We start from the raw sequence: 25,282 nt of genomic DNA, 5'->3' as shown, positions 1-25,282 counted from the left end.
GCCTATTAAAGCTTTACAAAAAGTCATGTTAAGAACTGATCTTATTAGGAATCACTCGGTTAAGGGATTGACTACAAATGCCTTGTAAGAAGCAATACCCTGTAAGGAGTAACCTCTGTAGAGGATTTGAAAATCCAATCTAATGGACTACCTTGTTAGAGGATTTGAATAGCACCAAGCTTGTTAGAGCTTATCCGGTTAGGGGATTTCAATTCTATTGTAATTGTTAGAAAACAATAGGAGTTTGTTGATCTATCTGAATAGCACTACACTTTCTTGATCAAATCCATTTCATGCTCCTATCTACCTTTACTCAAACTGCAGATACATCATCCAGTTAGGCAACCACACACTCAATTGAATTGTGTCTATCTCTTTGCCAACTCACTTGAAAACTAAAAAACTTCATCGACCTTAAGTGCAAATCAATCAAGTCGGTAACACAACAAAAACCTAACTCTCATTGAGATTACAAACAAATTTGGTTCAAGTATGACCGTTGGATTACATAGAAATCTCTACACATCAATCAAGAAAACCTCGATCGCTTCTTGATCACCGCTTCATTGAACTTAGTAACTCATCACGCACTTTGCATTAGATGCAATAAATTTTCTTATTCCCTAGACAAAAACCATTACAACAACTCACCAAAATCTCTTGGAATTATCTTCATACAGCAATCATGCGTGTCGTCATCATTACCGCTCATCATCAGATCATAAACCAATATAACCAATTCACCAAACTTAATCGGTTAGGGTTTATCAAAAACAACTGGTAGGGTTTACCAGTTAGAACAATAGATAAGGTTTACACCGGTTACCGGTTCTCCTCACAAATTAATCCTACCGGTTATAGTAACAATATTACAACAATATCAACAATATCATTACCAGTTCAATTGACATCAATGATAACATAATATATCATTAATGCAATCTTCATGCAAATTCCAACAATATGGTGTCCTAAGGGGTCATATGGTATCCTAATGGGTCATAGAATACCATATGACCCCTTAGGACACTATATGACCCCTAAGAACACCATATGACCCCTTAGGACACCATATGACCCCTAACGACACCATATGGTGTCCTAAGGGGCCATATGGTGTCCTAAGGGGTCATATGGTGTTCTATGACCCCCTAGGACACCATATGACCCCTTTTAACATTTTAGTACATGACATGACCAGTTGTGACACCAAATGACCCCTCAAGACACAACATGGTGTCATTAGGGGTCATATGGTGTCCTAAGGGGTCATATGGTGTCGTTAGGGATCATATGGTGTCCTAAGGGGTCATATGGTATTTTATGACCCATTAGGACACCATATGACCCCTAACGACACCATATGACCCCAAATGACACTATATAGTGTTGTTAGGGGTCATATGGTGTCATAAGGGGTCATAGAGCACCATATGACCCCTTAGGACACTATATGGTGTCATTAGGGGTCATATGGTGTCATTAGGGGTCGTGTGGTGTTCTAAGGGGTCATATGATGTCCTTAGGGGTCATAAAACACCAAATGACTCCTTAGGACACCATATGGTGTTGTTAGGGGTCATATGGTGTCCTAAGAGATCATACGGTATCCTAAGCAGTCATAGAACACCATATGAATTGTAACGACACCATTTGTTATCCTAAGAGGTCATATGGTGTCCTAAGATTGATAGTAATGGTTTCCTAAGGGGTCATATGGCCCACCATGATCCTGCACATACGCATATGGGTTATATATAGATATAAGATACCTAGAGGGGGAGAGAGGCGTGAGAGACCTAGATAGGGTGAGAAAGAGAGAGGGTTGAGATAGATGGAGGGGGATAGAGAGAGGTTGGTAATGAGATATGGATGGAGATGTAGAGAGGTGGAGAGGGAATGAGGGAGAAACTTAGAGAGGGGTAGAGGGGGTGTGATGGAAAGCTGATGATGAGATGATACAGAGAGAATAAGAATTAGTAGGGAAGGGAGAGAGAGAGAGATGGGGATAAGGAGGGAGAGGGAGAGGGAGAGGGAGAGGGGAAGAAAAGAATGGAGATGCCTGTAAATGGGAGGGGGGGATAAGAGGAGAGATGAAAGAATAAAGAGAGAGAAGAGTATTAGGGGATTGAGGGAGAGGTAGACATGGAGGGACTACAAGATTTAGGGAAGGAGAAGATAGAGAGGTGGGGGGAAAGAGAGAAGAGGAGGAGAGAATTCAAAAATAAATAGGGGTAAAGGGGGAGGGAGATAGAGGGGTAGAGAGGGAGAGAACTAGATAGAGGACAAATAGGTAGGTGAGAGAACTATATTGGGAAAGAGAGATAAGAGACCTGGATGACAAGAGAGAGGAATGAGATAGATAGAGGGGGGGAGAGAGGTGAGTAATGAGACATGATGCAAAAGTAGATAGGTGGAGAAGAAGGATGTTATAAACCTAGAGAGGTGAGAGAGAGTTGATGACCTAGAATGTAGAGATAGAGAGAATAAAAGAGGAAGAGAGAATAAAAAAGTGGGGGAGTGAGATATATATGGGGGTATGTATGGATGGGGAGGTAGAGAGGGAGAGGGGAAGAAAGGAAGGGCTTTAGAGACCTAGAGAGAGGAGGGAGGTAGAAGAGAAGAGATAGAAGAACAAAGAGAGGAGTAAGAGGGGATGGATGGAGAGGTAGACATGGAGGGAGTGAGAGACCTATGGAAGGAGGAGATAAAGAAGTTAGGGGAGGAAGAGAAAAGGAGGGATTTCATAAAGGGATAGGGTTAAGGAAGATGGAGAGAGAGGTAGAGAGGGACAGAGAGAACTGTAGAGGGGGCATATAGATAGATGAGAGACCTAGATGGCTAGAGAGGAGTGAGATAGATAGAGGGGGATAAAGAGAGGTGGGTAACGAGACCTATATGCAGAGGTAGATAGGTGGAGAGGAAGAGAGGGAGAAACCTAGAGAAGGGAGAGAGGGTGGGATGGAGAGGTAATGACCCAGACAATGAAGATAGAGAATAAGAGAGGAAGAGAGAAGACAAGAGAGTGGGAGAGAGAGATAGAGAGGGAGAGAGAAAGAAAGGAAGGTAGAGATCTGGAGTGGGGAGGGAGGGAGAATATAAGATATAGAATAACAAAGAGATGAGTAAGAGGAGATGGATAGAGAGGTAGACATGGAGGGAGTGAGAGACCTAGAGAATGAGGAGATAGATAGGTTTGGAGAGAGAGAGAGAGGGGGGGGGAGAGAGTTCATAAATAGATAGAGGTAAGGAGAAGGGATAGAAAGGTGGAGAGGGAGGGAGAGAACTAGAGGTTGGACAATTAGATAAGTGAGAAACCTAGAGGGGGAGAGAAAGGTGGGCAATAATATAGGGAGGGAGAGGCGGTGAGGTGAATAGGGAGGGAGGGACATCCCTAGATATGGGGAGAGAGAGGATAAAAGGGATAGGTAGTGACCAAGAGAAAGGAGTGGGAGGGGAGAGAAACAATAAGAGAGTGAGAGAGAAGAGAGAGGGAGAGAGACAAGGATAGAGAAGTGAGAGAGATAAGAGAGGGAGAGAGATAGGTCTAGGTTTTGGGGAAGATAAAGAGAGTGAGATACATAGCTAAATAATGCTAATAGGAGTATGTTGATTATTGAAATTTGACATGCTGATTATTGAAATTTGATTGTCTTAAGTTTTATATGATAACTAGAATCTACATTATAAGTCCTATAGAGCTACACTTAAATGTTATATTTCATGTATATATTCTCCTTTGGGGGTGGATATAACTTGTGCCCAGATTGGAAAATCTACACACTCACAAAACCTTCACATTGGACAATGCAGAACATTTGGCTCGCACCAAATGTGAAAATTTAAAATTTTCCATTTGGCTAGAGCCATATTTGGTGCTTGCTAAATGGTTTGCTTGGGAGAATACCAACCCTTTGGGTTGGATTTGCCTTGGGCATCCAACCCTTAGGTTTGGACAACCTTTTCATGCCAATGACGCATTTTTATGAAAAGATAAAAAGTGGCAGCTTTTTGGTACCACAACTTGGTGTACTTACCCAAAAATGGGATTGGACAGGCTCCCATTGCCTGAAGAGAGGATAAATATCACCTCTAGGACCCAAATAGTCCAAAAGACAGACATCACCAGTCACCCACCAGCACCACCCAAACTCCATAGCAGCACACACTTCCACCTAAATAGGAAAGAAGTTATCTCCAACACCATCCTTATCCACCTTTGAAGAAGGAGGGACCACCTCTATAAGAAAAGTTGGATAGAACCTAGGTTGTATAGAGTGGGAAAACCAGAAGAATCTACAAGCAAAAGCATGTTTCCACCCTTTCGGAGGACCACCATCATATCTAGAAGCCATAGACAACAAAACCCCCAAATCTGGGAGCCTCCCCAGAGATAGGATAGTCGTCTTGGAGTGAAGATAAGCAAGTAAGGCACAACCGACATATAAAAAGCCTCCACCACAGATCCAAGGAGCAGAAGTAGGAGTGGGGTGGTAAGGAAGAGCCCTGAAATAGAATAGGTGGAGCACACAATTCAAGCAAATCTAAATATGTATGTTGATCTTCACTAAATTCTTATTTTATTTTTCTATTAAATAATAGGTTTGTGGTTTAATTTTTAGATTAATAGTGTATCTCTCCATGATTTATCATTTCAAACTCAAAGGCTAGCATTTCTTTTGTATCATTTAACAATATGATACAATTATATACAATGATTGCATCATCCACATATAATAAAATTATAATCTTCATATAATATATTGTAAATATATAAACATTTGAATTGACTTACTTTTAACAAAACCAACAATTTAGAGATACAAGTCAATTTATTGGTACATGTAGCTCTTAGTGATTGCCTCAATCTGTATAGGGTCTTTCAAAGCTCGCACTGTAACCCTTCATTCCTTAAAACTATACATCCTTATGGTTGGTCTATATAGATATCTTCTTCCATTTATCCATTGAGGGAATGTGCAAGATCATGGTGGGCCAAACAGGCCCTTAAGTGGCAATGAAAATTAGAAAACAGATACGCAACTTGACGTAAAAATTTGAATAAGTTACCAATACTATTTTGAAAATATGTGAGAATAGAATCAGTAGAAAATTGAATGTAGTTTCTAAGCTACTAGTTGTTTTGTTAAAAAAAAAATCTATTTGATGAAAATTTGAAATTTCAATGCAGTAGTACTAAAATTTCAGGAAAAGGATAAGCAGGTGTCTATTTGACCACCCTAATTGCAATAAAATTATAATATTTTTTTATAAGATTTTAGATATAAGTAGAAGACTCATGTCCGGATGTGACACATATTTTTTTGTGTTTTTTTAAAATAAAATTAATTATGAATTTTTTACTACAACTTTTTTAAAATACAAAAAACTCATACGTCTAACCACCGTAACTTGGTCAAAACTTTATGAAGACTTTTTTTTTTTAATAATCCTATAGTATACGAAGAATATAATGTGACACATGTTTCAAATTCAAAAAATGTGATATCATTTGAAAGTTATAGATATTTTTCAATCAGCCTATCAGTCAAAACTTTAATCAGAATATCGCCACTTTTTGGCCCCTCATGATCCTGCACATACCCTCAATTCTACTAACAATAAAAAAGTAAATAAATGTATGTTTATTCATGGATGAAAATGTATCATGATGAGGGTAATGCATTCTTGAATATTTATTTTCTACAAATCGAGCCTTGTTGTGTTTAATGTGTCCATTTTCTTTGAGTTTTTACTTGAATAACCATTTGTACCCAGTAGTTTTCTCCTTAGATGAAGTGTGATTAATCTAAAAATCTTGTTGCTCGACAATGGCTTTTATTTAAAGAATTAAATGCAACTTTTCATTTAGTTGATTTAGGAACCTCCAATGCTTCAAATAAGCTATTAGGTTAAACTAAAAATCATATTATAGAAAATATGAAATGATTATATTACCTTACTTTAAGTGAGTGTTTTCAAATTATGTACTTATTGACATTTAAAGTTATAGGAAGTTTATTGTCTACCACTTTATTTTGTATCCACGTGATTTCATGAAATATGGAATCTCTAATCATCATCATTAAGAGTTTAGCAATGTCATAAATATTATAGTTTTTAATTCTCAATGCATATCCCAAAAATATGCGCTTTTGAATTTTCATCTCCATTTTCTTCCTTTTCTCATTAGAGATATGTGTAGATATGCTATGCATCCAAATACATGAATGTGGGTTACTATTGGATTGATCCTTGACCAAAATTATTTTGATATTTTTTTCAATCATTACCTTGGTTGGAATTCAATTTCCAATGTATGTCTTAGAAACAGCTATATATTATCCTAAAAATTATTTGTTAGTCTAGCATGATTCGATAGTCTCCTTACTTTCAATTAGCATTTAGTTTTTTTATTCAAAATATCTCATTTTATCTAGGTTGTATGGGGATGTCCATTATCTTTGGATTTATAAATTTATATATAATTATTTAAAATATTTTAAAATAAACTTTCAATTAGCATTTAGTTTTTTGATTCAAAATATCTCATTTTATCTAGGTTGTATGGGGATGTCAATTATCTTTAGATTCATAAATTTATATATAATTATTCAAAATATTTTAAAATAAACTCTCTATTGTTATCACTCTTAAGCTTCTTCATTCATTTTCTTGTTGGTTTCTACACAAGATTCTTAAATAACTTTACCTTATTCAAAATATTTTACATGTGTAAATAATTAAGAACATACAAAATTATGTATGATTGATATATATTTGAGTGTCTCCTTCATTTGGAAACTTTTTCCTTTGATGCTTACCTAATATATGTATGATTTACAAGTCTTCAACTTTGATCCATTTTCTAGATCCGAACCTACCATAAGTTTCTACCTATCCCTAAGATTTAGACTCTTCATGTTGATATGCATAAATCTTTGATGCCATAAATTTATCTTATATAATTTGTGTGATTTTCTTACAAAAAAAAGCATGCTCTTTCATATCTTATGAACATAGTTTATATGCAATACCAAATTGTACTACCTTTTCTATGATAGATTGTGATCTTTTATTGTGCATGGGCTTCAATGGAACTAATTTTTTTTTCCTTCATCTAAAATTTTACAATAAATAACAATTTGTTGGTTAACCCTAGATTATATTTAACAATTTGGATCATTCACATATAGTATTTGAGAGATATACTAAATCAATCCTACACTATAGATCCTATGTCTTGATTCATCACCCAAATAAACCTTCTTTTCGGTAGATAATTTTGTATATGAAATTTTTTATTAAATCTTCTCTCTTTATAATATTTTCTTTTTTGCAATAACTTTGAAGCATGAACAAGGTTGAGCCTTAACCTATTACAAATTTGTAAAAATGGATTTAAGATGATATAATTATTAATCTATATCAGCTTATTTATGTATTTCTTATTATATCAGTTATACTTAGTTATTGTAATAGAGAATAAGGTCAAGATTGTTTATATTGAAACCTTGTCTAGATATGTTGTTACTTTTGTGCCATCTTCCTATCTTTCTCTAAATCCCAATGTATGTAGGAAAAAGATCAATGAACTTATAAAGAGTCTTGAGATTAGTCCATATTCCAAAACCAAGCTTGTAACCATAAGAAACCAATAGGATAAGTAGTTGATAAAGGAATTCCTTTTTAATGTAACTATCAACTACGTATAAGTGATAGATTTCATGACTTGATAACATTTTAAACATTATTTTGTTGATTTAACTATATTGAATACTTGAGATAGTCCACTATGATTTATAGTGGTATTTAAGAACTAAGAATATCCTTTATCCTATGATAGTCAATATGACATGACATAAAATAACTATTATGAGCATCAATTTTTTCCTTAATAAAAATCTCTCAAAGGACCCATTAATCAAAAAAAATTAGGATAATCAATTCATAACCCAATAGACATTAGAAAACTTGTCTTTTCTATGATATTTCTTTGCTCGTCGAGATTTTAAGGATTTCCATGAGAGTAATAAAATTTAAGATATAAGAGATTTATTATGACCCCATTTCTTTGTAACCTATGTATGAGATGTAAATAATTAACGTACACATGTGCATGGTTTCATTCCCCTTTTAAGAGACACCTACATCACTAATAAAATATCTCAATTTTTTCGTAGTGGAACTAAACCATGTAAACATGTTGAGGTGGGTGTATTAATTCTAGAGGAGGCCCTATATATTTCCCCAAGTTTCTTTATCTTTCCAATATATACAATTTTAATAAATTATTTTAAGAGACCTAAGTGGAAATTACCAATATTTAGCAAAGTGTTATGGAAAGTTCATGTTGCCTAGGATATTCTAATAGGACCTAGCTAAATGTGGTATCCCTCCATAATATCATCTCTTGGTTTTCATCAAATTGAAATAATTTTACCATTTCAATAGTGAATGGTTTCTTGCATGATGCCTTAGTGACATTCAATGTATTATTGTAAAGAACCATTTTTTTATTTTCCTTGTGGAACTAAATAAATTGTACCAACACATCAAATTAGGTAGATGAATGCTAGGGGAGGACCTATTTTCCTCCTAAGATACATGGTTCCAACAAATTCTCTTACAAGACTCAAGAGCACAAACCTAGCAAAGTAAAATGAAGCAATCCTCAAAGTTTGTGGAGCCTAAGAATGTTCCATATAAAAATAAAACTATATTTGAGTCCCTCTATAATAACCTCTCTCAATTTTTATTGACTCAAAAATATTTACTATGACCATAATAAATACATTCTCGTAAATTGTCTCAATAGCATTCAATGTGTTGTTGCAAAGAGCCATTATTTATGTTCCTTACCTTTGAGATTGATATTACTATGCTAGCATATGTGGGTAGGAAAATCATCTATATATGAGGCCTCATTTCATTACCCAAGTGTGTTGATCCTTCCAAGCTACATGGCCATGGAAAAATATTCAAGAGACCTAAGAGCAAAACTGCCAAAAAATAATAGTTCATTTCTCAAAGTTCATGGGGTCTAGATATTTTCTATTTGGACTTATAGTTGAATGTGGGGTACCTCTGCAATAACCTCTCTCAAATTTTATCAACTTGATTTGATTTGACCATGCCAGAAATAATTATATTCTTGCAAAATGCCTTATTAATTTTTTCATCTTAAGAATAAATATAGACCTTTCACTATTTTTAAGCATTTTTTGAGCATAACACTTTATAAAAAGGGTAAAGTAATAATTATTATGCCATAGATATCTCGCATGGGTATGTGTATGGATGAGGAGGATTCATATTATGAAAAAAAAATTAAATTTATGATTTAATTATTTTAAGACCTCTTTTTCCCTTGTAAATATCTCTCCAAATTGTATACTTTGGACCCACACACATGAGAGATCTATTAGGGAGCATGCATTTGTCTTATAAGTATAGTATATTTTATAATGATTTAGGTTGCCTAACATGGATAAAAATATTATTTTTAGCTATAATAGTAGCCCTAGCCACAATCAAGAATCAAACCATGATTGATTTTTATGCTCTCAAACAATTAGCAAACAATTAGCAAGTATGCTTATTGGAAAAATGGAAAAGTTATTATTTATCAATTAGATACAAGAGGATTTATATCAAGTTTTTTCCAAAAACCTAAATTTTAGAATGGAAAAGTTATTATTTATCAATTAGATACAAGAGGATTTATATCAAGTTTTTTCCAAAAACCTAAATTTTAGAATGGTCTTAAATGGTTGTTGGTGGCAACTTAGTACCAAATCCTATGATCAAATTCATTTGATGGGCATTTTATTTGATTTGAATTGTTTGATACTTCATGATATTAAATTTTGATATAGTATTTGTTTTCTGTTGGAGGGATATTTCATTGTTTTTCTAATCATGGCTACCAATGTTACTCATTGATAATATTCCATCAAGTTTACCAATGCATTATGGAAACATGGATGGATCTTACCTAAAAATTCATCATTGTATCTTAGATTTCATTAATAAATTAATTTTCACAATAATATCATGGAATGAGTTATAGACTTCAAACCCTTAGGCATCATTGTCTACAATAATAACCATCAATGTAATAAGATCATAAAGATTGCCTTGAAAGATGCATATAAGTTATATAATTAAATTTATTAAGATAGTGGGTTTCAAGAGCCTAATATTTTCTTAAGATGATCTCAAGCCCTAATTATAATTATTTTTATGTTAGGTCCATAAGCATTGGAAAAGAGAAAAAAATCATCCTCGCTTAAACTAGTGAATTTGAAAAAGATAAAATATTGAGCTTCCTCAACTAACATACCTTTAGCACGATGTCTATTCCACAAATTTGTCAATCTAAATTGGTTGAACATCCTATTGCACATCTACCATTGAATACCTTCACTATGATTACAAATCCTAAGAATCATCTATGTGAGAATACATCCCTCTACCTTAGTTTTCTAAAGAATAATAATATCAAGACTTTAAAACTCAATAAGTCGTTTAACCAAATGGGATTTTTCTAGGCCATCAAGGCCCCATGGTAGTTCGAATATACTAGAAAATATAAAATTAAGAGATATTTATATTGATTGTTTTGAGTGTGTAGAGGACTATGGGGAGAAAGAGTTAATAATAGAACCATGCCTTTATATAATTGAGAAAATAAGTCTCTAAATTCAAACAAAATATCTAGTTTAGCTCAAACCAAGATGAAACCTTAATTAAGACAACATGAAAGAATATGCCTTTCAAAATGTACAAGCAAGTCGGGTTGTATACATAAATTTTAAAAAATTGTAAAATATTAAAAGGGTATGCTTAGTAATCCATGATCATACCCATACATTTCATTTATTATTCTTAAAAACTACTTAAAAAAAAATCTTTACAAAGATTTAATAATCGTTTAGCTAGCTAACTAAACAATGCACATCTAGAAATGCACACCATACATATGCAAACACTTAATTATTGTTGATTTATGTTATTAATAATTTGATCTGCAAAGGTTACAAGTACTTATTGGATGATCCCACAATACTGGGTTACACTTTTGGTACATCTTGATTTTTGTTGAAATCATTTTTTTTTTTAAATATAACGATTGAAGCCTTGAGAGGTCCCATTTGAAGTGATTAATTGAAGAGAGTTAGATCAAAGCCTCTTAGATCAAAATCCCTTGGATAGAACCTCTCTACTCTTAAATCATACCTGCAATGGAGTCTCCTTCGCACCTATCAAAATGCTGATAAAAAAACACTTTTACATTAGCTTTTGGGGGCTCAAATGAATTCATTTAAAAGTTATGTTTTTCTCACTATGTAGTCCTCATTATAATCTTTCCAAATAATATAATTTTTAATATACTTAATTTTCTTAATTTATTTATATTTTATCTCTTATGAATGTAGATTTTTCATTGAAATTAACGATTTTGTTTCACACATGGAAAAATTGAAAAATGGAGAAATTTTTTATTAAAAATATCTATCCTTAGGTATTGATATCCGCATTTCAACACAAAAAGAATAAGTTAATTCAAATGCATACAAAAAAAGTTATGCATTACCAAATACACCTCTATCCAAATTATAATTACTCTGACTTAAAAATTTAACTAAAAAAAATATATGTAACAAAAAATTATGCAAAAATATCCATACACTAGATATCGGTGTGACAAATCTATTTTTTAAAAATTAGAATCTCCTTCTTGCTATATAAAATCTTACGCATTACAGAATAAATGTCACTTCTGAAAAGTGCTAATTACTGTAAATATCAAGTTAAATTAAAAGTTACATAAAAATATATACAATTCATTTTTAATTATTTTTGAAAAAATACATTTAGAAAAATCTCACAAATTAGTAGTTTACTTCATCTTCAAATTAATAGTTTAGCTGCTATAAGTGTTAGAAAGTAAAGATCTAGTGCAAAATGTTGATTTGAGTGTCAAGTTTGGCCAAAAAGTGTAACCTGGTATTATGGGATCACCCTATTACAAATTTGACATGAACCCACATCACTACAACAACAAAATTACAATACCTAGACCTATAAATTATGAACCCTTAGGTTCTACTATGGAAGTCTTTCCCTCTGTTACACTCTTCTCTAATCCAATATTATCCCCACCTTACAATAATGAAAATGAAGCACTTATTTCAAATGAAAGTTTGATTTGGAAGGAAACATATAGACTCACCCAATAAAAAAATCCATGATTTTATCTTATTTATGGGGCATCCATACCTTCCTATAAAGGTTTTTATCATATTTAAAATATAAATCCACCTTGAACTATGTTTTCTCATTCGTAAGGAGTGTGGGAGGAATTTGATCTTCAACTAGTATAACATTTGATGATTAATGGTGCACGCAAATTTGTTTGTAGGGACAATAAAATCACCCAAAAATTACTAGAACAATAGTCTAAAGGTGGTGCTCAATATTTAGGTTTTATAGTAACAAATGAGGTATAGATGAATACCATGAGATCTGATTTGGCGACTAGAAATTGAAAATATATTAATGGAATCTTGAAAGGTGAAAGATGGAATGAGACATACATTTTGTACATACTTGGATGAAGCTTTGTGGGAATCTAAAATGCAACTAGACCTTTGTAGCTAGAGTTAATTGAATAATCAAATCTGTGAAGAAATTCATTGGAATTAAACCTACAAGGAAAATCGACTAAAGCTATCAATTTTGCAATGTTTTGGTATATTATTCAAATGAAAAGTTTGATAATCACATCAATAAAAAAAGATGATGTTATCATGACATAATAATGGTATTACATTGGGAGTTCTTGAGATGGTATGATGTCATAATGATGTCAATAAGGTTGGATGACATTAGCAAAAGGATGGGGTGACATCATCAAAGTATGTGATTACAAGAAAATGCAACTAGACAAGTTAGTTGTGTGCAACATTTAGAGATCTTCTAATCAATTATACAACGAAGTTCTTCTATGATAGGGGTTGATGATGTGATGATGACATGAACATGATGTCACCAAGGTATGACATGCAAAATTTTCCAAGGGAACTATATTCAAATGCTAATGATTAGGTTTAGAAAAATCATATATTTCTACAATAACTAAATTTTATCATATAAATATGAGATGAAAGAAAATTCAGGTGAACCAAATATTCACTTTTTGCTTGGTACAATTTAGATGGAGGTTGAGATCCAAAATCCTAAGTATGTAGAAAATTTTAAATGAACGAAACATGCAAGAAAAGCCATCTAAACTAGACCTTTACTGTTTAAAGTGGAAGTTTAATTAGAGGTTACGATTTCACAAAAGGCTTACAAAATTTTGTTTCTCCATTTTTTTCCTTCAATGATTATTTTATAGAGAATGGGATCTTGCAAGGAAATCAAAGTGAACTAGATCTAGTTCAATTGGACGTGAAAAAATAACAAGCTAAAATCTCCCTAGTTTTAAGTCATTCGATAAATATTTTGAATGTTTCCTATCTCCCTTGATTGGTACTTCAACATGGGAACCCAACTTATATTTTTTTTAAAGTGATTATCAACAATAGGTGGGATAGGATCAAATACACATGCTTATAGGGAAGAAAAGAGTTAAAATGAGACACATCCAAATGAGGTGCTAATACTTTCACCCATCTTCTTCCCTTTTTGGTAGCAATACTCCACTTTACTATATCATACTTTTCCTCCTTAGCCTCATGGTCAATATTATTATCATTTGTACCCCCTTTTATCCTTCCATAAAAATAGATTCTCCTAAAGGGACCAATTTCTCACCTAACTCAAAAGTAGAATCCTTAGGAGGATTATTATCAATTTCCTTATGAACATTTGAACTTGAGGCAACACCTAATCTAACTCTCTTCGATCAAGTTAGGGGTGGGTGGGAGGACCCACCTTGGGAAAGACCTACCCTTGTCTTCCACAATATTATCCCAAATCATAGTGGGTGATAGATCTTTCTCTTTTTTTGAAGAGGCAACCTCCTACAGAGGGGGATAATTACTTTTCAGCTCCTCCTCATATCCTAGATGTCCCACCTTAGCACTCATTGAATCATAGTTCCTTGTTAAATGACTAATATTCTAGTATCAAAAACATCTAAAAGGAAGGAATTCATTGTCCAACTCCTACTTCCAACCACCCAAATTGAGGATAACTTGGTGTGTTTGATTAGTTTAATTAAATTTATTTTCACACAAATTCTTGCATAAGTTGTCAATTGCCTACCTCCTAAGGCATTTGAATAATAAACATATTCACCAAGGGAATTTTAATTAAGTAAAAAATATCAATTAACTATAATTGTTGTGGTAACTTGTACAATTTGATCTAGAGTGGCATGTATTGATTCATCTTCATATGTGGACCAAACCCTAATAGATAGGTAGGTGTATAGGCTAGAATAACCTATGAATGAAGAGCCACCTTTAAGCACATTTTCTCACTAAAATTCAACTAAAAAATAATTTTAAGAAAGCCTAGACCAAGAAATTAACTTTTAAGGAAACCCATCCAATTTTTGTCAACTCATGTTTTGATCCTCTCTATAGATAGCCAAACACCAATAAATTTTGTAATTACCAATTTTTTTTTAAGGTTCTCCACCTTTGATTTAAGAAAATTATCTAAAATTTAGATGTAGGGTATATTTTGAGATCTTGAAATTAAAATTACCGACAAAAAAATCCATTTATTGACTTTTTTCCCTCCTTAGTCTCCTTTCCAATCTCCAAATCCTTGAATTACTTAAAAAAACTACAAGCTCTTTTTTTTATTAAGGAAAAATAGGTTTTAAGGGACCCAAAACCCACTTACATAGTGAAAAGAACAACATTATAGAAGTGAGAGAGGACATAACAAAGAAAGAAAGGTTGCAAAAGAACAGCACAAAAGATAGCAGCCAGATAAAAGAACAGCAAAAGACCAGCGAGAAACTGGCACACCAAAAACAAAACTAGAACATCTAGTTGAAAATCTTTATGATCTCCTCAGCATCCCTGACAAGCATCATCATCGTATTTGCTGCGTCTTTAAGGTCTTTGCTTTCCTGCACCTGTTGATTACCTTTAGTCTTCAACTCCAGCTCTTTAGTATTTTGCCTAGTACGGCATCTGGAAGAATGCAGGACAGAGCTAGAAACTAGCTCATCATCAACAATCACTATGTCTTTGTTCTGCTTATCCTTCTCTAGACGAGAAACCAATGCATTCATACTTTGGGAAGACACCTTCAACACAGCCAAGCTATGCTCCATGAATTTCCTCAAGGAACTCTCAATTTTTTGAATCTTGTTGTTTATCAGATCATAATCTGACTCACCCTTTTCTTTGAGAGTCCTCACCACATCCTCCAGATGCTTCAAATCTCCCTTTATGATCTCACCTTCCGACCAATCAGGAATTTCTTTTTCATCCTCTACTTCACTATTGTCCTCAGAATTTTCCTCTTTGCCTTTATCATTAATATCCTTAACCACATTATCAATTTTGAGCTCTAGCTCTCTCTATTTTTCCTGAATGTTGGTAATATTGTCAACCACCCACTTCTAGAAATTAAACATTTCCAGAGAGTTGTTTCTAGCAGCATTCAAAATAGTATCTGTATCCTCCATGTCCTGGGCAGAATCCTCAGACCTAGGGTTTCTCTCCTCCATATTATTTTGAACCTCATCCCTATTGTATGTGTCATAGGGACTCTCCTTCTCCTCTGACTCATCAACATCCTCTTTACCCTGCTCATTATCCTTGTCTCCTGTCTCACCCTCCAACTCCTTCTCCTTCTCATGTGTCACCTCCTTTTCCATCTCCTTCTCATGCTTCTGCTTGGGATCATCCGTCTCTTCAGCGTAATCTTCAGCTTTCTTACTAACCCTCAATTTCATTTTAGGGGGAGGATTGGTAGAATCCTCATCAGACTCAAAACTATCATAATCCTCATAGATATGGGCATTCTCCACAAAGGGATCATGCTTATTAGCCTTAACTTTATCCTAAAAGATGCTCATAAATTAACAGAATAGGACCTTGGTGGGCAATGGGGTCGGAATTGGGTTTCTTAGCATGGTCAGCTAGGTTGTCATTAAGGGATGAGGCCAGATAGAAGGGCAGAGATATCTTAGAGCCATGGTAAAAGTGATTAAGGATAACAAAATGATATTCATAGACTTTCAAAAACCTACCATCAACAGTAAGATACTCCATTAACACTTTCAACAATTTCTGCCAAAAGGAATTTTCCTGGTTAGGGAGATAATAGGAAATATTATCTTTTTTGGCAAGGCGAGCCCTTTCTTCATCATTCTTGGGGAAATTTTTAGTGGCTTCCACCAAAAACTTACGATCTCTATAAAACTTGATGTCCTCCTTCTGCAATCCAGTCACCTCGGCCACCAAATCTTTATCCACTCTCTAGGTCTGACCAAACAAAGTAACTCTGTTATTTTTCCAACCCTTGGCAAAACCACGGGAAATGAACTTCTTGCTCCCATGCAATTTCTCCATATAATCAGTCAAGTCATTTTTATGCAGCCTCTTCCAAATTTTCCTTCCACCTTTCCAATTATCACAACTAGTGGGCTCATTACGGTTGATATTTCCACCCATAATGTAGAAACTATTCAAATCGAAACCCTCAAGGGAGCACAAGCTGACCAAATACTGAAGAATAGAGAAACTGGAATCGAAAACCAAGGTAACTTTCTTGTTTTTCAAATAGCCCTTTAAAACATGCCAATTAACCCAATACTTAATATGATAAGGCCCTTCATACCTATACTCATTAGCGTGACGCCTGAGACAGGTCATTAACTAACAATTCACCTCACTCCAAATTCTATCATTGAAATACGAACCAAAAAGGGTAATAATGAGATTAGTATGTACCATTGATCCTGTCATAAAATAATTGCCCTCAGACTTTGTTCTTACATGATGACTCTCCGATATAATTAGCATCTTTCTCTAAAATGACCCCCTCATTGGCTAACAAATTGGCTACCCTATTACCTTCCCTAAAGGTATGGATAATAACCACACTATCACAGGAATCTAACATTTTTTTTTAGCCTTATCGATGATATTTTGGATATTCCAAGAAGAGGAACTAATACCTTTAATAGCCTAAATAATATTTAGGGAATCCCCCTCCAGCCAAATTTTTTTAAAATTGAAACCCTGAGCAAGCTGAAGACATTTTAACATAGTCATAGCTTCTGCCACATGGTTGTTTTGAATTTCAAAGGGAGAAGCAATCACAACAACACAAAAGCCATAAGAGTTTCTGATAACACCTCCCCCACCAACATTACCCGGATTTCCTTTAGCTGCACCATCAAAGTTCACCTTCACCCAATCATGAGGTGGGAACCTCCAGACCACATTATCTCTTCTACTCTTTAGATTAGACTTCCAAACCTTATTCATTAATTTCCATTCTGTTAAAATCCTTTTCTCATTATCATTCATATCAATATAACTACACTGCTTGTTGCTTTTGTGATTGGTGTTGAAGTTTTCTTTCATAGCCCTACAAATCTTTTCAAAGACCACCTGAGAAGAACACTTAGTCTCCCTAAAAATTCTATTGTTTCTCTCCTTCCAAATATGCCAACAGGTCATAGGAAGAAGAAAGGACCAAAGGGTCTTGATGATGGGAAACTTGGTAGGGAAAATCCAATGCCAAAGGACTTCCTTAAAACTATTCTGCATAACCCAATCAACTTTCCATTGCGTCCACACTTTGCCCTAGATTTCCTAGGTAAAAGAATAGTGAATGAACAAATGATCCATAGACTCAGCCTCTTTCTGACGTAACTCACACCTATTAGGGATCATAAATCCTCTTATGGCCAGGTTATCAATAGTGAGAATCTTGTTATGAATGGCAAGCCAGAAAAACATATTAACTTTAGGAATGAGGAATCTATTCCAAACTTTAGACCATATAGGGCTACAAGCCTGAGTAGATATCTTTTTGTAAGCAGAAGCAACAGTAAAAGTACCCCTGGGATTACTCTTCCATAAGAAGACATCATCTGAGTCTTTGCTGACAGAAAAGGACAACAAATCATGCTGGAGCGAAGAGAATCCAGCATAGACAACATCAAGTCTAACCCATTTATTCTCCTCCCAATAGTTACAGACCATAGAACCAAACCTCCTTTTACAATCTTCTATGATATGGCTGCAGTCTTGGTTAAAAAGAGGCTCATCTTTGATCCAGACATCCTCCCAAAATCTAATTTTGTTACCTTTACCAAGGACCCAGCCAGCTCCAGCTTTAGCAACTTTAATAGATTTTATCATACTATTCCAAATTAAAGATCCTGCGAGGATATCTTTAGAATAGAGAAGGCAATGAATGGGTTGATTATGGATGTATTTGTCAAACCACACCATACTCCAATCTCTCTTAATACCATAGGCCCTCCAAACTTGTTTGGCTAACAAAGCTTTATTGAAAGGTTTAAAGGATTTGATACCTAACCCCCCACTACTTTTAGGACCACAGACTTTATCCCAAGCAACCAAAGCATTCCTTTTCTTATCTTCCACACCAGACCAAAGAAATATTTTCTGAATTCTTTCTAACACTTCAGCAAATTTGACCGGTATACTAAACAAACTAAGAGCATAAACAGGAAGATTCTGAAGGGTAGCTTGAAGAAGCTGAAGCTTACCAGCCTGTGACAACATAGAGCCTTTCCATCCAGCCAATTTTTTGTTGAACTTATCAATCAAATAATTCCAGAAAGAGTTTGGAGGAGCCAAACCAAGAGGGAGGCACAAATAAGTAGAGGGGAGCAGCTCAACCTTACAACCCATAATGTTAGCAATCCTCTGTTGCCTCAACAAAGGAGTGTTGATGAAGAAAATAGCAGATTTGTCCCAATTAACCTGCTGGCCAGTAGCAAGGGAATAAGAGCTGAGAGCATTTTTGAAGGTAGAAGCTTCACTCACAAAAGAGTATCCCAATAATATAGTATCATCAACAAACTGTTGATGAGTGTAGGAGAAATTAGCTGAAGAGGGTTACAATCCTATGATGATCCTTTTCTCCTTCAAGTTATGGATCAGTCTACTCAAACATTTCGCCAAAATAGTGAAAAGAATAGGCAAGATAGGATCTCCTTTCCTAAGACCCCTTGAAGACTTGAAAAATCTAGAAGGAGAACCATTCACAAGAATAGAAAAATTTGGCCAAGATATCAACTCTCTAGTGATTTTGATAACCTTCTCATCAAATCCAAAGGCTTCCATAATCTTGAAAAGGACCTATCATTCAACCCTATCATAGGCTTTTGCCAAATCTACCTTTATGAGGAATCCCTCTTTTCTTGCAACATTAAGAGAATGGATATTCTCATGCGCAAGAATTATAGAGTCCAAAATCTGCCTACCTAGGACAAATCCTTTTTGCTCCTTAGAGATAACAAGAGGAAGAACAACCAGCAATCTAGAAGTCGGGACTTTTGAGATGATCTTGTAAAAAGAATTGCATAAACTTATTGGCCTAAACTTACCCATAGACTCAGCTCCAGCCACCTTAGGAATTAGAGCAATGAAGGTAGAGTTGATTTCTTTAAGAATTCTTCTAGAACCAAAGAATTCTTTGACAGCATTGACCACATCAGCCCCAACAATGTGCCAATATTCCTAAAACAAAAACATGGGGAATCAATCTAGACCTGGTGCCTTATCCCCTTGGAAGGAGAAAACAACTCTTTTAATTTTATCAACTGAGGGAATGGTAGATAAAATCCTATTCTGATCAAGTTCAATAATCTTAGGAATATTTTCAACCAGATCTTGCTGCTTAACAAGGTCAAGTTCCTTGCTACCAGTCAGAAGGTTAGAGAAGAACCTTACAGCTTCATCAGCTATATCATCATCTTTGACAATAATTTTATCATTAACAATTAATCTGTAAATTCTACTTGCCACTTTATGCTTCATTGATGTCATATGAAAGAATTTGGTATTTCTATCACCAGCCTCTAACCAAATTGCCCTGGATCTCTGCCTCTAGTAGATTTCTTCTCTAGAAATAGTGTTGTGTAATTTGGTTAGAACCTCATCTTCTTTAGCCTTGGGGACATTCTTATAGCCATGTTTGTGAATAGAATCTTGAATCTATTCTAATTCCTCCTTGAGCTTCCTCTTAGATTCAAAAATGTCCCCAAAAACCTTTTTATTCCAAACCTTGATGTTATCTTTGATATTTCTTAACTTTGTAGCAACTTTGAACATGGCAAAACCATCCACAGTTATATTCCACCATTTGAAAATGGAGGCTTCCAAGGAAGGGTGTGAGATCCACATTTTTTCAAACCAGAAGGGAAAGCAACGTTTACCCTTAATAGAATCAGCAACAAAAGAAATAGGATAATGGTCCGATCCAATTCTGTTAATAAAAGATAGAGAACATCTATATTTAAGGACCCAGTTAGGAGTAATAAGAGATCTATCAAGCCTTACCTGAATAAGTTCTCCTCCATCCCTACGATTAGACCAAGTGTAGGAAGCTCTAGAAAGGTCTACATCAATGAGGGCATTGGCATTGATAAAGTCCATAAGATCAATCCTGCTATCCAGTTGAGCTTGGGTTCCACCAAATTTTTCAATCTCTTGCAAAGGAGTGTTGAAATCTCCCATCAAAAGCCAGCTCTCCTGGGAAAAAGTCCCTCTTTTCTGCTGGATTTTGTCCTAGAACTTGCTCTGAGCAGCTTTAGAGTTGGCAACATAAATGTTGGTAACCACCCAGTCCTGTCCTTCAGCAATGCATTTGACTCTCATAGAAATGATATTACCATCTTCATCAATCAGGTCTCCATCAATAGTTTTCTTATTCCAAAATATGGCAACCCTACCAGATGCTCCATTAGAACTACTGCCACGTACACCCCCAAGTTTAAAGAATTTTAATTTTTCAAAAGTTTCCTTACTCATTTTAGTTTCCTAAAGTAGGATAATGTCCGGCTTATGATCTCTGATAAAATTCATGAGCACATCCTGCTTATGGAGACTATTTAGGCCTCTAATGTTCCAAGAAATTACCTTCATTTGGAAACCTAGGAGCAGGATTCCTGAATGGTTCGCTGCCTTCCATCGGCTATATTTTGTTTTCTCTCCTGATCCCTGTGCCACTTCATAGTTTTGCGCCCTTGTGGAGATTTAGAAAGACCAATATCCGCCTTAGATCTAGTTCTAGTTTTAACACCATTAGTACACCCTGTTTTCTTGTTTTTATTTTTCCCACTTCTATTAACTCTTCATCTTCTTCATCTTTATATGCAAACTTCTTACTATTCCAAGGATCTCCTTTTTGTTGAGATGAGGTGGGTGAATCTGTCCCAAAGTTTTGGAATAGAGAGTTAAGGTTAACCTGGGGCGATCTAAACTGGGTCTTTTCTTCAAAGATTACATCTGGAACTTCAGAGTCCTTTGAACACACTTTATTGCATTCCTGTTCTATATCTTTTGGAATCACATATTGTGATTCATTTGTGTCTCCAATCTCACCGTCTTCAAGAATTTCTTCTATAATTACATTTTCTTCTTCTTGAATTTGTAAAGCTTCAAAGCCATTGCTTGTTTTAACTTCAAATACATTCTCTCCATCTTCTCTGATTTCCTTCTGAGGAACCTCCTTGGAAGGAGTAGCTTTCCTTTCATCCCTCGTTATATCTTTTGAGTTACTAGGGAGTCAGGTTCCTCCTTTCATTCTACCCTCCTCATTTTTGTTCTGCTTCTCTTTCCAGATCTGTTTGACATGATTATTGTTCTTCTGAGCATTCTTTGGGTTACTAGGACAAGCCTTTGCCCAATGTCCATCTTTCTTACATGAAAATCACACGAAGGGGAGGGATTCAAACTCTATGATTTGTTCCCACTTACCTAGCTTCGAATTTATTTCGATAGAGCTAGGAAGGTCTATGTTCTGTGACATATTAACGCATATCCTCGCATACACCAGTCTCTTTCACATTGCTGTCATGGAGTTTATAGCCACAAGCTCCCTGAAGAATTTAGCAATGCCTGAGAACACGTCCTCCAACCAAAATTCCAGTGGCAAACCAGGGAGTCACACCCAAACTGGAGCAGATTCGAAAAAGGAGTCATTGAGTTCCATTTTTGGAGAACATTTTCTTAAAGATAAAGAAGACTTCCCAAGCATCCAGGGTCCTCCACTCAGAGCCATTTCCAATTCTTCACCATAGGAGAAGGAAAAGACAAAAAAAACCCTTGACAAGGCTGAAACATCAACCTGTCCTTTCACCCTCCATTTTCTCTTCACAAAAGACCTAACAACTTCAATATTAGGTATAGGTCCAACAAATTTCCCCACAAGAGAAAATGTCATAAGAGAAATACTGTGATCTATGACCACGTCCGATACTGCAATAGCTAATCTGCCTACCTTCTTATCAGAAATATCTTCCACAGAGGGAAAGGTAGATTTACCAGTAGGCTTGTTTGCAAATAAGTTGTTCCAGGGTTTGACCACCTTGTCTTCAGCCATCTTATCTAGCTCCGCGTTCAAGATTTCATGACCCAACTTTGAAGAATCTTCAGTATTTTTAAAGACAAGAGGAGGGTCCCGATGCCGTGGGTCCCCATCCTTTCGACCATCCTCATCATCCCTCGTAGATCCCAAAGAGACAAGTTGTCCTTGAGCTGCAGAGGCTACAAAACTAGAGGAAAAACCAGCCACGTTGTTCCCTCCATTCGCAGAATTCAAATTTCCCTCCATTCGTAGAATCCCCTCCAAAACTCCTTATCATTTACAACTACAAGCTCTTGTTAATCACTCCTTGAGGTTGTCTTTGTTGAACTAGGTTCATCATGGTTGTTTCCAACTTCTGCTTCCCTAATCTTCTCTAAAGGTAAGCTAATTCTTATAGTCAGCAAGATCATGATAGTGGCCAACTTAATAGATGATTTTCTTCAAATTCCCTTTCATTTTAGGCTCTATCAAACTAAGGTGGGTTTATATTTACATGACATCACACAATAAGGTCAAGATTGGTAAGATAACTTGCTTAATTTTCTAAAAGCCCTCTAAGATCCATTTAATTATGATGTGAAATAAAAAATCACTAAATAATTAATAGTAAAATAGACTCTGGATTTTCAATTTTGTTGATTCTTTCCTAGTTTTCAACAAAAAAACACGATTATACAATGCCTTATCCATTACAAAGTCATGAATTATGCAACACCTCTCAATAACAACTTAAACAATAATTTAGTCGGTAATTAAGCATTATTGTATTACAATAAGGTAACTTGATATTAGCCAACAATGTTATTCTTCTTACAAATCCTTAATATATCAATAGTATCCCCAACATTTAACTAAAAGAAAAAAGAAAGAATATTTTATTACTTTAATAGAAAGTATCAATTAAAAATTTATTACAATAAATGTGCAATGAAGACCTCAATAATTCTTGATTATAATTGATCAAAAAAACATTGCATTACATTATAGGAGACAACACTATGACATCCTATTCATATATACCATAATTGAACTGTATGATATTAATTCAAAGAAGATTACAACCATAATGGCTTCACTAGCTAGGCAATATTATATCACGTGCATTCATATTTTGGGTTTTAATATCCCAAAAAACTTTAACAATATATTGCCTATCTAGTGAAAATAGGGGAGGTTTTAATTAGGGCTATGAAAAAATACAATATTTGGTGAAAATAGGGGAGTTTTTAATTCAAGTTGTGTATTGGGAGGGGGTGAAAAAAAGGAGTTAAGGCAATATTTTTTGAAAATGGGGGGATTCTTTACTATGCCATGAATGCACATGATATAACCCAGGTTCACTAAGCGAAGCCCCCATGATTACAACATTCTCTTTCTGAACTTATAAGGAATACCTAAATCAACTTAGCTACTTACCTAAAATTTTAATTTTCCAAATTCAAAACCCTTTTCAAAGAACAGAATTCCCTTATATATAAATATGAGGACACAAACTCTAGAATAAAGTCACATTACTCAAGTGGTTGTTTACATTTATATATCACTTTTCACATTCAGTTAAAACAAGTGGGACTAAGTCTACTATAAGATATGATTCTCCTTTTGAAATAAAATTTTAGACACCATTGAGACCATTAATAAGGATTGAAGTTGATGCTAATAGTGTCACAAAAGCCAAAAAAACTAGCCAAAAATTAATATTTTGTTGAAAATTATTGGAGATTCCAAAATCATGTCACATGTACTATCACCTATTAAACAGAGGGGGCTTCACTTAGTGAACCTGGGTTATAGCACATGTGTTCATGGCATACTAAAAAATCCCCCTATTTTCAAAAAATATTGCCCTAAACTCTTTTTTTGTCAACCCCTCCCAATACACAACCCAAATTAAAAGCCCCCCTATTTATACCAAATATTATATTTTTTCATACTCAGAATTAAACCCCCCCTATTTTCATCAATAGGCAATATATTGCACCATATTTTTTGGAATATTAAACCCCCAATATGAATGCACATGATATAATATTGCCTAGCCAATGAATCTCTCGTGCTATTAAATAGGACACTACTACTAAAACTTGATGATATATTAAAATGAAAATATGTATTATTAACCTCATGTATCTATCCATATTGTAAACACTTTATTTTTTAGGCCACTGAGATGAGAACCATATGATCATCTTGTCCATAATGCATATTTTTATCTAAAACTATAGATTTGATTTACTCATAGTGACTAGCCTCAACCAAAAATGGTATCATCAACAAAAAAATTATTCACAATGGTCATATGAGTTTTGTAATCATCATTTTCTATCTTTGAGTCATCCAATGCTAAGAACCTTACTATTTCATTCTCTAGCTTCATTAATTTATTGAGGTTGAGATATCCAAATTCACAACATCATTTTCATTTATGGATTTGAATATGAAAGGAAAATTTTAATTAAATATTATATCCATTGGATATTGGACTTCACGTCACCTTCACCAATCAAAATTGATGGCATAAGTATCTCCTCCATCTCCTCAAAAGATTTTGGGATAGGCTGGGAATTTCTTACTTGCGCATGGAAGATATTGAGATGTAGGTTTATGCTTTAAGAAATGATAAACGAACACTTGACACCATCTCACACCATCAAATCTTGAAAAGGAAGCCCACAAGAAGAGCTTGCAATACTAACAAATGCTATGATATGAAGGAAGGATGCAATGG

The 25,282-nt window shown here is 34.6% G+C and overlaps 1 protein-coding gene across 1 annotated transcript; it reads right to left on the bottom strand.

The window, feature by feature from the left end:
• Positions 1–15,595: 15,595 nt before the first annotated feature.
• Positions 15,596–22,569, bottom strand: LOC131859561 (uncharacterized). The gene is made up of 2 exons (XM_059213473.1): positions 22,468–22,569; positions 15,596–16,039 (listed from the first exon to the last, which is right to left on the bottom strand). Exons 1-2 carry the CDS (start codon positions 22,567–22,569, stop codon positions 15,596–15,598), a joined length of 546 nt encoding a protein of 181 aa, XP_059069456.1.
• Positions 22,570–25,282: the final 2,713 nt, after the last annotated feature.

Source organism: Cryptomeria japonica, chromosome 2, assembly GCF_030272615.1.
Source record: "Cryptomeria japonica chromosome 2, Sugi_1.0, whole genome shotgun sequence".
Taxonomy (NCBI): domain Eukaryota; kingdom Viridiplantae; phylum Streptophyta; class Pinopsida; order Cupressales; family Cupressaceae; genus Cryptomeria; species Cryptomeria japonica.
The sequence above is the reverse complement of the archived record's forward strand: the minus strand, read 5'-3'. Positions and strand labels throughout refer to the sequence as shown.

Bases quoted from the DNA above. Each gene is read 5' to 3' on its own strand.
- LOC131859561 (XM_059213473.1), bottom strand. From the start codon at position 22,569: ATGGCTGAAGACAAGGTGGTCAAACCCTGGAACAACTTATTTGCAAAC. The intron at 16,040-22,467 runs GTAGGCAGATTA...AGCATCTTTTAG, and splicing joins AAGATATTTCTGATAAGAAG to GATAAAGTTAAGGCTAATAA.